The sequence below is a fragment of the Geotrypetes seraphini genome, chromosome 10 (genome assembly GCF_902459505.1).
Source record: "Geotrypetes seraphini chromosome 10, aGeoSer1.1, whole genome shotgun sequence".
Taxonomy (NCBI): domain Eukaryota; kingdom Metazoa; phylum Chordata; class Amphibia; order Gymnophiona; family Dermophiidae; genus Geotrypetes; species Geotrypetes seraphini.
The window spans coordinates 25,455,854-25,469,556 of record NC_047093.1 but is presented as its reverse complement, the minus strand read 5'-3'; the positions used below and the strand labels follow the sequence as shown (position 1 = coordinate 25,469,556).

At 44.6% G+C, this 13,703-nt stretch overlaps 1 protein-coding gene across 8 annotated transcripts in view; it reads left to right on the top strand.

Moving 5' to 3' along the window:
• The window catches only part of CACNA1G (calcium voltage-gated channel subunit alpha1 G), a 574,606-nt gene that overhangs the window by 529,595 nt on the left and 31,308 nt on the right, over positions 1–13,703 (top strand). For 7 of the 8 annotated variants that reach the window (XM_033960654.1, XM_033960655.1, XM_033960653.1 and 4 more), the window contains one exon: positions 7,270–7,410. The exons of the other annotated variant lie outside the window; for it this stretch is intronic. In XM_033960654.1, coding sequence (XP_033816545.1) covers positions 7,270–7,410 — 141 coding nt within the window. The remainder of the gene's footprint in view (positions 1–7,269; positions 7,411–13,703) is intronic. 8 annotated transcript variants of the gene reach the window in all.

Here is a 13,703-nt window from a genome sequence, read left to right as displayed (position 1 = left end):
TCTGCCATCATGTTTCTATGTTATTTGTTACTATGTTACTAAAGTTCTATGACATCACAATGCAGGTATAAAGAACCTTAGCCTATAGGAAGAGGAGATGCAAATGGTACGAGCCTTAGCCAATAGAGAGAGGAGGAGATAGTAGATGCTACAGATGGGCAGACTGGATAAACTATTTGGCCTTTATCTGCCATCATGTTATTATGTTTCTATAACCATAAAGTTCTATGACATCACAATGCAGTTGTAAAGAGCCTTAGCCAATAGGGAGAGGAGGAGATAGAGGATGCTGCGAATGGGCCATTTGGCCTTTATCTGCCATCATGTTTCTGTATATCTCTCTTTCTATCTTCACTTGCAGTTTAGTTGGTTTAATCATGTGACTTACAGTATCTACAACTCCAGCCATGCACATATGGTTTGACTCTGTCCTCAGTCTCTTTCCTTGTTTCTTCTTCATTGTGTCACGGTGCTTTGGATTATTTTTGCATTAAAGGTGCCATTAGAAGCCTGTACCTTCCCATTTCCCATTTTCATATTCTGTCCAGAATTAATCATTTCTCCACCTGAATAGAAACTGCAAGTTTCTTGGGAGGCAGAACAAAATTTAGAGGGTTTCAGTCCAAGATTTTGTGCTCCAAAAGCAATATATAATGTAAGCGGATATTTCATGCATTTCTAAGAAATACTGACTGCACCGGAGCAGTGCAGAATGAAATTATTGCCCTGAGGGATGACAACAAGAGAAGAGAGACTATAATAGCCATGGTGAAAGCCTGGCAATGATTTCTGCTGTAATCTTCCAGAGTTCAGTGCATAACTTCTTTACTGAACCTTGAATGAACTGCCCAAGAAACAGGATTTAATCTTCAACCTGAGATGGTTCTGGCACAGAGAAGGGCTGCCAAGGACCATATTATGTAGGTTAAGTAGAGTTCACTGTGGCCACTGAAGTAATCCTGTTCTCTTTTCCACCATCCTCTGGCTGTTCAAAAACATTTCTTAGGTCTGCAAACCAGTTTTGTTTTTCATGTCCTCAGTGGCGTACTAAGGGGGTAGTCCGCCCCGGGTACAGCTCATAAGGGGGTGCTCTGAGGACCAGCGTCATGATTCGGGAACTTCATCCCTCCCAGCAGCAGCCTTCACAACATGCTGCTCTGATAGCATCAGGCCTTCCTTTCTGTTGGTTCCTGCCTTTATGGAAGCAGGAAGTAGGCGAGATCAGCAGAGGAAGGTCCAATGCCAGGAAGAGCAGCAAGTTGTAAAGACTGCATGTCAAAGGGGGAGGAATGGCAAACAAAGAGAGAGAAAGAGGTAGGTGGGTACCAATGAGGGGGAGGAGAGAAATGCACATGATTAGAGAGGGAGGGAAGGAGAAGGAAGACCAGAGAAGTGAGATGAGAGAGAGATGTCAGACCAGGAGGAAGGGAGGGAAAGAAAGGAAAGGAGATGCCAGACCATGGAGGGGGAAGAAGAGATGCCAGGGCATGGCATGGAAGAAGGGAAAAGAAGGAGTTAGAGATGCCAGACAAGGGGGATAGGAGGGAGGGAGGGAAAGGAAGGTGAGGAAATATAAGAATAACCTTACTGGGTCAGACCAATGGTCCATCAAGCCCAGTAGTCCATTCTCATGGTGGCCAATCCAGGTCCCTAGTACCTGGCCAAAACCCAAGGAGTAGCAATATTCCACGCTACTGATCCAGGGCAAGCAGTGACTTCCCCCATGTCTTTCTCAATAACAGAAATTGTCAGGAAATTGTCCAAACCTTTCTTAAAACCAGCTACGCTATCCGCTCTTACCACAACCTCTGGCTTAACTATTCTCTGAGTGAAAAAATATTTTCTTTTATTGGTTTTAGAAGTATTTCTCTGTAACTTCATCAAGTGTCTCCTAGACTTTCTAATTTTTAACAGAGTGAAAAATCAATCCACTTGTACCCATTCTACTCCACTCAGGATTTTGTAGACATCAATCATATCTCCCCTCAGCCGTCTCTCCAAGCTGAAGAGCCCTAACCTTTTTAGTCTTTCCTCATACAAGAGGAGTTCCATCCCCTTTATCATTTTGGTCGCTCTTCTTTGAACCTTTTCTAGCGCCGCTATATCTTTCTTGAGATAAGGAGACCAGAATTGAATGCAATACTATAGATAAGGTGCGCCTTGGAGCAATACAGGGGCATTATAACATTCTTAGTCTTATTAACCATCCCTTTTGTAATAATACCTAGCATCCTGTTTGCTTTTTTGACCGCCGCCGCACATTGAACGGAAGGTTTCATCATATTGTCTATGATGACACCCAGATCTATTTGTTAATTTGAAAAGTAGTGATTGTTATTTGTCAGGTTTTTTTTCAAATTTACATCTGCTATCTTTATATTTTGCACAGTATTAGGGGACCTGTGTCACTGTTTCTGTGATGTTGCATTGTATGCAGAATCTGGCTTCTTGACGGTTCAGTTTAACTTTTGTCTACATATATCTGTTTTTAGTTTTACTGGGCGAGGGTATATCTGTGTTCTGTGTATATGAAAAGGACATGGTTTTCTTTTAGCATTGACTGTGCAGGGTCGATCTATATTAACGTGGCTTGTTTACTTTTACAATAGGTGTACTGATGTTCTAGTGCTCACTGCAGTGTTTAAGATGCTGCCTTTTCCTAGGTGCACCCTCGTGGTGTGACTCATGGATTATTACTAAAAATAATTTTCTTACATAGAGGAGGGGGATTTTAAAAAATGATCAGCCCTGGGTACCAAATGGTTGTTTATGTTTATTAAAATTTATAGACTGCCCTTTGCTTTAACATCAAAGCGGATTACAGAATAACAAATATGAAAAGAATGCCAGTTTCATGAGGTAAAGGGAGAACAAGAAGACAGCGCACATATCAATCATCGTACAAACTGTCACACATCAAAGTACTTCACAACACAATCAATCTATCCAGTTATTGTAGAATGCCACTGCATGTCCTGGTTTAAACATCAAAGTGCATATTTCCCCTGTGCTCAATTCTGCCAGTCTTTCTGATGGAGAACAGACTACATCAGGTTCTTTGGTTGTGTTCACTTTCCCAAGACCACCCCTTGTTAGCAGTGCTGGCTCCAGGGGCTGCAGAATGCCTCAATGGTTAACGGGGCCATGCCGCACCCTCATCGTCACCCCAAGCGGTCACTGTTGATTGTATACTTTACACTTACCCTTTAATACTTTGGTGCACGTTATCACACTTAGGAGGGAAGTCATTGAGTAGGGCCAAAAATATGGCGCTGAGAAACTTTGCGCACTAAGGGCTGGAGGCCTATGTTAGATGCCGCTAGGCACCCTAATCCAGTACACCTATCTTTGGAATCTGCATGCAACCTTTTTTTTTTTTAAATTGGCTTAATTGGCGTGGTAATTGACTGCGCCGGTTTTCAGCCAATCAAAAAGAAATGGAATGATCAGTTAAGAGTTCCGTGCGGGACTCTTAGGACACCTACAAATGCCTATGTTGAGTCGCTCAGTGATGCTTAATGATGCCTGGTGGTGTGGTAAGGGGGGGCACCGGCACCCCTCCTCCTCTCTGCCCCGCTTCTTCCCAGTCCTCCCCCATCACATGCATGCCCCCTTCCCTTCTCCCGTACCTCTAGTTGTTCATCGCTGTGAATAACAACTTCAACGTGCTCCTCGTGACCGCGTCGGCTCCCGCTGACATCACTTCCGGGTGCTGCACATAGGACGTGATGTCAGAGGGAGAGGACACGGTTGAAGTTGGTCACAGCATTGAACAACTAGAGTTACGGGGGAAGGGAAGCGGCAGATGCGCGGCAGGGGGGATTGGGGAAGGAACAGGGTAGAGATGAGGGCAGGGGAAGGGCTATGCCTCTGATGATGCCTACCTAAAAAGTAAGCATGGTTAAGGGCAGAACTTGGGGCTTCTTTTACTAAGTAAGGAGTAATAATACCCTTGGACTTTGAATTCCTGGTAAGAAAGGTGGTTCATTTCTCGGATGATTCGCTTTTCAGTTACAACCCCCCACACCACCCACAACGCCCCCACAACGTGGCGCGATGTCTATTAAGTAAAGTGGGGGGTCCCCCCCACGCCCCCCCCCATCGGAGCCCTAAAAACAGTAATTTAGAGCGGCGCGCGCCTCCATGCTGCGCTCAATTGTCTGGGCGCGCTTTTGACCTGACACCTTTGCTGAGTTTTGTTCTTGATGTTGCTGTTATGTTTGTGCAGCGACTGTTGTTCATTGATTGTACGTTGTTTCAAGTTGACCTAAATAAAGTCTTTTAAAAATGCAACTCTGGATATAACGGACCGTTTTTCCAAGTCCCTTGAAGTCCGTTGTAACGAGATTATACTGTACATTACATTCTTTTATTACGTTCTGCATTAAGATTCCAGAATACGCCGTTGCGGTGTCACAGATACATTGTTACCTTCCCGGCAAGAACAGGAAGGGTTTATAAAACTGTAAATACAGTTCCATGCATACATATTCTTCAATTCTAATTAGCGACACATCCAGAGAAAAGAAATAAAAATAAGAATCCCCGCAGATGGTTAAATATTCATTAAAATGTACAGGAACATTTCTAAATTTGAATGGTGAGAAAATATATTGTATATATGTTGTATCACCACCTCCTCTCTCTCTCTCTCTCTCTCTTGCACACTCACTTTCTCCCCTGCTCCCCCAAGTTTTTAAGGTTTACGCAACAAGAGTTATTTTCCAAACACAGCTCTGAAAAGAGTCAAAAGGTAAAGCTAATTGAGGATCAAGCTGTCACCTGGAAATTAGCGCTGGTTTTTTAAAATTTATTTTAAGCTGGCTACGTGGAAAGTGTCACCAATTTAGCTTCCAAATAAATCTGCTGAGGTTGGAGAGCATATGATTGAAAATGAATCACCCACCTTGGTCCAGATTTCAAAATACAAAGATTCTACTACAAGTGTTTTTCTTCCCATAGGAGATTCTGATTTTTTTTAAATTATCTGCTGTTCTATTTATTTATTTATTTTTTAATCCAGCTCTCCTTTTAATCTTGGTTCAGAGTTAGTGGAACCCCAGTTCTGAACACTGGGGTGGGTGTGAAATTCCTGCAGGGACATCACCCGGGTTTATTTTGATAGGGACTATCTTTATGCGCACACACCCCCGTTTTACAAAACCGCGAGAGCGGTTTTTAGCGCCGGCTGGGGCGCTGAATGCTCCCCGCTGCTCCCGACACTCATAGAGTTCCTATGAGCGTCTGGAGCAGCGCAGAACATTCAGTGCTCCGGCCTGCGTTAAAAACCGCTCTCACTGTTTTGTAAAACGGGGTGTGTGTGCATAAAGATAGTCCCTATCAAAATAAACCCGGTGATGTCCCTGCAGGAACTGCAGTTTTGTAAAAGGGAGGGACAGTACGAACAGCCTCCAGGCATAGGGTTACCAGGACGTCCGGATTTCCCCAAACATGTCCTCCTTTTGAGGACATGTCCGGGGGTCTGGGCGGCTTTTCAAAACCCGTCACTTTGTCCGGGTTTTGAAAGGCTTGGAACAAATCACTATCGGGCAGGAGGGCATCCGCGCATGTGACGTCATCGCGTCGCATCCTGACAAGTGCAGGCAGCAGGGGCTGAGGCGGAGCTAGGGTGGGATTGGAGGCGGGACTGGGGCGAAATGGGGCAGGGATGGGTGGAACTGGACGTGCCTGGGGGCGGGTCTAGGGGGCTCTGGAAAATCTGGTAACCCTATCCAGGCGCCTACTGAGAAAGTGCCAAATTTGAGAAACGGAGCCCAAAGAAGTGATTCGGATGACAAGTGATGCCACTTCTGGTGGTAATAACAGTGTTCCTTTATGATATGGGGAAAAGCGCTGAACTTTTTTTCTCAGCACTCCAGCATGACGTCACCCAGGGGACGTCTTTTCCCTCCTAGACTTTGCACCTAATTTTCAAAAGCACAACCGTGCCTGTGCGTTCCCATTGCAAACTGCTGTGGGTACCAAGCACCTGTGGAATTTTGTAACTGCAGTTTTTTGGGAGGTTGAGTGTTCATCAAAATTGCATAGAGAGATTTGAAAATATAACCTGTGTGGTTTTTCAATAGCACCTAATAGAGAGTTGCGTGGGGACAGAAATCTCACCCATCCCCGCCCGTCCCCGCCAGGATCCTCTCCATCCCCACCTGTCCCCATCAGGATCCTCTCCGTCCCCACCCGTCCCCATCAGGATCCTCTCTGTCTCCACTCGTCCCCCATCAGGATCCTCTCCGTCCCCACCCATCCCCGCAAGGAATTACCTCCATCCCCACCCGTCCCCATAAAAAGCAGCAATTACTTCTAACAGGATCATCAATGCCACAGTTTCTTTTGTGTTTGCGCTGCTGTTTTCCTTGTGGAATCTCTTTGGTGGAACCCTTTTTTTGTTTTCTGTTCAGGTAATTAACTTATAAACCCTCTCTTTTACTAAGGCTGACGTGTACATTATATTATATGGACGAACCCTGCTTCCAAAGCCTTCCATCCCCATGGGAGTCCCGTTGTCCAGAGGGGGGTCCCCGGGGAGTCCCGTGGGTTAGGGAGGGATTCCCGCGGGATCTCCATGGGACCCGTGGGATTCCCGCAGGACCCGTGGGATTCCGGCGGGATCTCCGCGGGACCCGCGGGATTCCCGCGATCCCCGTTTCCGTGCACACCTCTAGCACCTAATACCCCTCCCTCCCCCGGATCATCCTCCCATAAATGTGGCAAAAACCCTGCGCAAAGGATCAGATTGCTTGGGGGAAGGCAGTTTTCAAATAATCAGGTTACTTGGGCAAACCACTATGGCCCTCTTTTACTAAGGTGTGCTAACCGATTAGCATGTGCTAAACGCTAACGCATCCATAGAATAACATGCACGCATTAGCATTTAGCGTGCGCCAAATCCATTATTGGACGCTAATCGGTTAGCACAACTTAGTAAAAGAGGGAGTATGTATCCAGGTAAATGGCTTTGAAACGGCTGCACTATCCCTCCTTTAAAAATTGAAAACAGCATGAGGCTAACTAATTTCTAATGAAGGTGTTACTAGCCTGTTCTCTGTCCCCTGTTTTCTGCCTCCCTTTCTGTTCTCTTCTTAATTGTTCGTTTTTACTGTTTTTTATGAAAATGCTTTTCATGTCCTATCATTTTTTATTTTTTTTTTTAATTCCTGTTCTCTGTATCATTTCTTTCTCTCTCTCTCTCTCTCTCTCTCCCTGGCTCCCCCTCGCCTTATTATCCTGCATGCTCGATGACGCTCCACCCAGGAGAGACACTTGTTTGATACCATATCGCTGCTGATCCAGGGATCGCTGGAAGGGGAAATGAAACTCATGGATAACCTCTCGGGCTCTGTGTGCCATTACTACGCACTTCCTCCTCCTGAAACGTGCAGCCTGGAGAAGCAGGTTAATATGATTAAATGTTCTTCAAATATTTTCTCTCCACCCCGCCAAAATAAAGTGGAAAATATTGTGCTCCCTGTACTGTGTTTTATGCCATAAGTGGTTCTAACAAGCAGGCTTGCAAAGGCACTGGTCTGAAATATGACTTCCAAAATACGAGAGTGGCATCTCGCCGTTTTGTATTTTCCTTTTAATCTAAATTGTGCATTGCTGAGGGAGGGAAGAGAAAGGTGGGGGGGGGGAAAAAGCCAGAACAGAAATTAGTTATTTTTACACAGAGAAGCTCCAGAATTGTTAAAGATTTAGGGCCTCTTTTACAAAGCCATGGTAGTGATTCCTGGCGCGGCAAATGCCGAAATTTGAATGGCTTTTGTTGCATTTGCCGCTCTGGGAATCACTACTAAGGCTTTATAAAAAAAAAGGGCCCTTATTGTTAAACCATTTGTGATCATCTCAGCACGGTGCAAATTCCTTTTTTTTTATTCCATGAAAGGACCTGAATATATAATATCGGGGCTCTGAAATGTTTATAAGGATGTAACCAAAGAAAAATGGGATTTAAGAGTTAAGCCCTTGTAGATGTTAGTGCAGTTCCTCAGTTTTGAATACTGGATAAATATAGACTAAGCAAAAAGTCTAAGGCCCTCTTTTAAAAAGGTGCGCTAAGCGTTTTAGCGCGCGCTAAATCAACACGTGCGCTAACCGCTAACATGTCCATAGGATAACATGCACGCGTTAGTGCATAGCGCATGATTAGCGCACACTAAAAAGCATAGCACACCTTTGTAAAAGAGGGGGTAAGCTCATGATGAATCAGCCCTTAAACAGCTCTCAATACTCAAAAAAACTGGGATCTAAACCTGCACCAGTGGCTTAGTAAGGGGGCGGGAACAGGGGGGGGCGGTCCACCTCTGGTGCTATCTAGCTAAGGGCATGGCACCCCTCCTCTTCTCTGTACCCCCGTTCCTCTCCTTGCCGCGCATGCGCACCCCATGCCTTCCCCCGTACCTTTTTTACTTCCCCGGCATGAGGTTGCTGCCCGCATTGGCGTCGGCGCCCTCTCTGACGTCACTTCCGGGACCCGCGACCAGGAAGCGACGTCAAAGGGCGAGCCGACACCGACGTGGGAATGCTGCTCATGCCAGAGAGGTTACAAAGGTACGGGGAAAGGGGAGGGAATGCACGCGTGGCTGGGAGGGGAGGGGGAAGAGGGTTTGGGTTATTCCTCCCGCTCTCCTATTGTGTAGGTTTATTCTGTCGCCGTGAGCCTTTTTAGGTATGTGTAACGCACAAAGAGAAGATTAGATGAATGTCTCTGTAATGTATTTAAATATGGTGGATTCTCCTTTTTTTAAAAATTTGTACATCGCTTTGAATTATGATATTGCGATTGAATTAAAATTTTAATAAAACTTGATGGGAGGGGCGTTGCTCACCCTTACTATGCCACTGACCTGCATATTGAAAAAACGCCATCATACAATTTCCAGGGTTTGAATCTCATATACTTTGGGTTTCTTTTTTAATGTGCAAGACCCATCAAATATTAAAGCCATAAGAAGTTCATTTTCAAAGCACTTAGACACACAAAGTACTGTAAGTGTCTATACATCCCACAGCACATCAGTAGTTCAAAGCAGGTCCAGCCAGAAACCCAGTATTATGCTGTAGCTGTCAGAAGAATTTGGAGAATATTTGGTCTAGACCAGTGGTCTCAAACTCAAACCCTTTGCAGGGCCACATTTTGGGTTTCTAGGTACTTGGAGGGCCGCAGAAAAAAAAAAAAAAAAAAGTTAATGTTTTATTAAAGAAATTGCACCTACCTGAAGCTTAACAGCCAGCAACTTTTTCCTGGGAGTTGTAAACCTTTTGCTCAAAACATGGTCTACACCAGGGATGTCAAAGTCCCTCCTCGAGATCTAATAGATCTCATGCATATTCATTGGGAAAATCCTGAAAACCCGATTGGATTGCGGCCCTCGAGGAGGGACTTTGACACTCCTGGTCTATAGCAATGGTCTCAAACTCACAGCCCGGTACTATTTTAAGGCCCTCGGTATGTTTATCATAATCACAAAAGTAAAATAAAACCGTTTCTTGATCATATGTCTCTTTAGCTATAAATTACAATTTACAATGCGCTTCCAGAGGACGTTATAGGGCAGCGAACGGTACTGGGGTTTAAGAAAGGATTGGACAATTTCCTGCTGGAAAAGGGGATAGAGGGGTATAGATAAAAGATTACTGCACAGGTCCTGGACCTGATGGGCCGCCGCGTGAGCGGACTGCTGGGCGCGATGGACCTCAGGTCTGATCCAGCGGAGGCTTTTCTTATGTTCTTATGTTCTTATTATTAAGGCTTAGCCAAAAGGAAAGATTAACAAACTATAAATAGTTTTACCTCATGCAAAATTGTCAGATATCCTGTACCTTGAAAAAGACTTCACACTTTAGATAAGACTCAGAATGTGAAAAATATACAAATGTGTTAACCGGCTAACACATATTTAAGTTCAAATTAAGCATGTACTGAGTAAACAGAGCCCATGGAAAATGACGGTGCCTTGAATTATTTTAACTTAAATTGCATTACTAAATTAAGCCCTTCGTAGTCTAAAAATGCAGTTCAAAATGGTTGTTTCACAGGCCTGAACAACGTGCTGTTCACTTCCAACACGAAAGAACAATTAGAGAAATATTCCAAAAGTAATTAGGAATAAGAAACCAAAAAGTCTTCACGCTGTTTGTCATAGGCATCCCAAATTAGCTCAGTTTCCAAAAATCGTCTTAGCAAAGTTGACTGCTCAGCTAGTTCAAGATTGTTCCACAAACACGATCTCTATGGGAGCCTGGCCAGAAGGAAGCCATGATGTACCGCATTAGTGTCCATTCTTGATCATGCCTGTTCACAGTACATTTTAGTCGCATACAGTGGTACCTCGGAATCCGAACGCCCCAGAACTCGAAAAACTTGGAATCTGAACTATTTTTTTTTAAATTAAATTTTGCCCCGGAATCCGAACGTACGGGAACTGCAAGAGTTGCTCGGCCCAAAGCTTCCCCTCTGATGCAGCTTCCTGTTTCCTCCTGGGCGGTTTGCATCAGAGGGAAGCTTTGGGCTGAGCACCGCTTGCAGTTGCCGTTGCCGATCTTGCTGTCTATGCCAGGGAGGGCCCCAATCTTGCTGAGTTTGTGGGACCAAAGAACGGATTAATCCAGTTTCTATTATTTTCAATGGGAAAAATTGTCTTGGAACGCGAATGGGGTTCTGGAACGGATTAAGTTCGGATTCCGAGGTACCACTGTACTTTATAGTAACACTCAGAATTTTTCACATCCATTCACCTTTTCCACACTCGTCCTTATTTTAATCCATACATTTTTAATTCATATATTTTATTATTATCCAGTTTCTCATGCACATATTCACACTTTTTAGGACCCCTGAAGAAGGCGGTTTGGTCGAAACACGGGCCGTGTCGGGTCCACATCACCTTATGCATATGTGGATTCTGTTTTCTGGATGTATCATTGCTATGTTTTATTGATCAAATAAACTACTGTATCAGGAACATCTTTTCCACAGTGCTTTTTTAGCTTTTGGCTTCACCATTTTTTCTGTGAAACTCCCAGGTTTTTCTTTGTTTGCTGTATAGCATTTGCAAAGAAACACTTAGGGCCAACTACAGTATGTGCATGTAGTGGCATAGTAAGCGGGAATGGGGTTGTGGACCACCATGGGTGCCGTGTCCGTGGGGGTGTCGGCACCTCTCCGCCCCGCCGCACCATGCCACGCTCGCGCCATTCCTCCCCCCACTCCGTGCCTCTGTAGATCTTCACTAGCACAAGCAACTTCTGCCTGTTGCTCGTGCCAGCCTGGTTCCCCCTCTGAATCACTTCCGGGTCACGGGGCCAGGAAGTTACATCAGAGGGAAATCCAACGCTGGCGCAAAGAGCATGCTGCAGAAGCCACGCACGCTGGCAAAGATTTAGAGGTTGGGGGGGGGAGGAAGAGCACGATTGTGGAGTGGGGGGTGGGAAGAAGCGGGGACATGGAGAGAAGGGAACGGGGAGGCGCCACTTTCCCAGATGCCTCCTACGCTTACACCACTAGTGTTTGATGAGATTAAAGTGGAACCTTTTTGGCCTGAAAGGTAAGTGAAATGTGTAACATAAAATATAGCACATCACCCCACAGAAAAGCATTAACTACAATATTCTATAAATGGCACCTAAAATTAGATGCTAATTCCGTGCCCAATTTTGGGCACAGAAATGCATTCTAATAGATGCGAGGAGCTGAAATGGCATATTGGCAAGAAAATACACTTACAAGGGGCTGCTGAAAGGCTCTCAGCCCAACTAACAAAGTTGGGGGCAGACTCCATCAAGGGCTATATACTTAGGGCTCCTTTTACTAAGCTGTGCGATAGCGGTTTTAGCGTGCACTTAGCACGCACTGAATTGCCCTGTGCGCTAGACTCTAACGCCAGCATTGAGCTGGCATTAGTTCTAACTGCATAGCGTGGGTTTAGCGCACGGTAAAATTCTGCGTGCGCTAAAAACGCTATCACAGCTTAGTAAAAGGAGCCCTTAGTCCAGCGATTTTCCACTTTTATTCCATTGCATTAGTGATTTCTATTCCGCCAATACCTTGCGGTTCAAGGCGGATTACAAAAGAAGTTATCTGGCCATTTCCAGAGGCATTGAAGAGTAGAGCGAGTTGCTTCAGAGAGTTGGGATGAGTCTTGCAGTGTTAGAAAAATACATAACGAAAAAAAAGTGGAAGATCGCTGGACTAAGTGTTTAGCCCTCGATGGAGACTGCCCCAACTTTGTTGGGCGGGCTGAGAACTTTTCGGAGGCCCCTCAAATATGCTCGGTTATAGGTTAGCGCCAGAGTGTATCGTCATGCAACTGCAAAGGGAGCATTCCCATGGGAGGAGCAGGCAGACAGACATGACATATAGGCTGAACGGGCACAAGGCCCAATTGAGGCAATTTTTGGAAGTTGAAAATTTGACAAAAAAAAAGAACAAAAAATTAAAGAGTAAAAATAATAAAGCAAAATAAATAAGAGCCAAATGCAAAAAAGAGGGGGAAAAAAAATAGTTGACAGGAAGGCAACTCAGAGTCCAGATGCAACCTTGCTCCACAGAAAACAAAGAACCGAGGAGCTGTGAACCAACTTTGGGTAGGAAGGCACTTGTCCTAGGATAAAAGGCTTTCAATTGCTTTCTGAACTGTAGGTCGGAGCATGCCAGAAAATTGCATGCAGTATTATAGAATACCGTGGATGCACACCCAACTTGTGCACCAAGATTTGCATCTGGTATTAGTTGGTGTAAATCCTCGTGTCCAAAGTTGGATGTGGAATTTGGCACCCAACTCTGTTCTATCAAGTGCACTCATCCCAGAGCACCCTTTATAGAGTAACCCTGGGAGCTGATTTTTTGTGGAGCCCATATTTCTGCACCATTTACTGAATCCTGCCCTAAGTGTGCGGTTGCTTTGTGGCAAATGGGGTCAAGGAAGTTCATGAGAATAGATTATGCAAAGTACAGGCAGATCCTGGAGGAATTGGCCTCGGGATAAGATTTACCTTTCAGCAGAACAATGATTCTAAGCACAAAGCAAGAGCAAAAATGGAGTCACTCAGCAAGAAAAAAGTAAATGTCCTCAAATCGAAGCCCAGAGTACATCTGTGATAAGACTTGACAACTGTAGTCAACAGATGATCTCCAGTCAGTTTGAACTATCCAAGATGAAAGATACTTATCCTAAAAAATTTGTGACTTATTGCTTCTACAAAGCTTTACTGCCCATCTTCGGAGTTCGACCTCCCTAAAACACTTCAGAAAACATCTGAAAACCTGGCTTTTCTCCAAAATGTAACTTCCCCCTCCCTCCCCCCCTCCCCCTTCCTGTCTACCAAGCCCTCCTTCCTTCCATTGGAGCTCCTTTCTTTGTTTTTTAATTCCTGTAAACCGTGTCGAGCTCCACTTCTGTGGAGATGACGCGGTATATAAACTTAAGGTTTAGTTTAGTTTAGTTTATGCAGTCAAGACTTTATGGTTTCCTATTATTTACTTTTTTTATATTTCTAGAATCTATTCTAATCAGGACTTATTAATCGCACTTATCCAGTACAGGTTCAAGGCGATTTACAAAAACTAGAGGCCCTTGCAACATCATGGGGAAAAGAATTGTTCTCTCAACATAAAATCATAACATAACATAAAATCAACTTATAGACCGCATAACCATGAGGATCTAGGCGGTTTACAAAAGATTAAC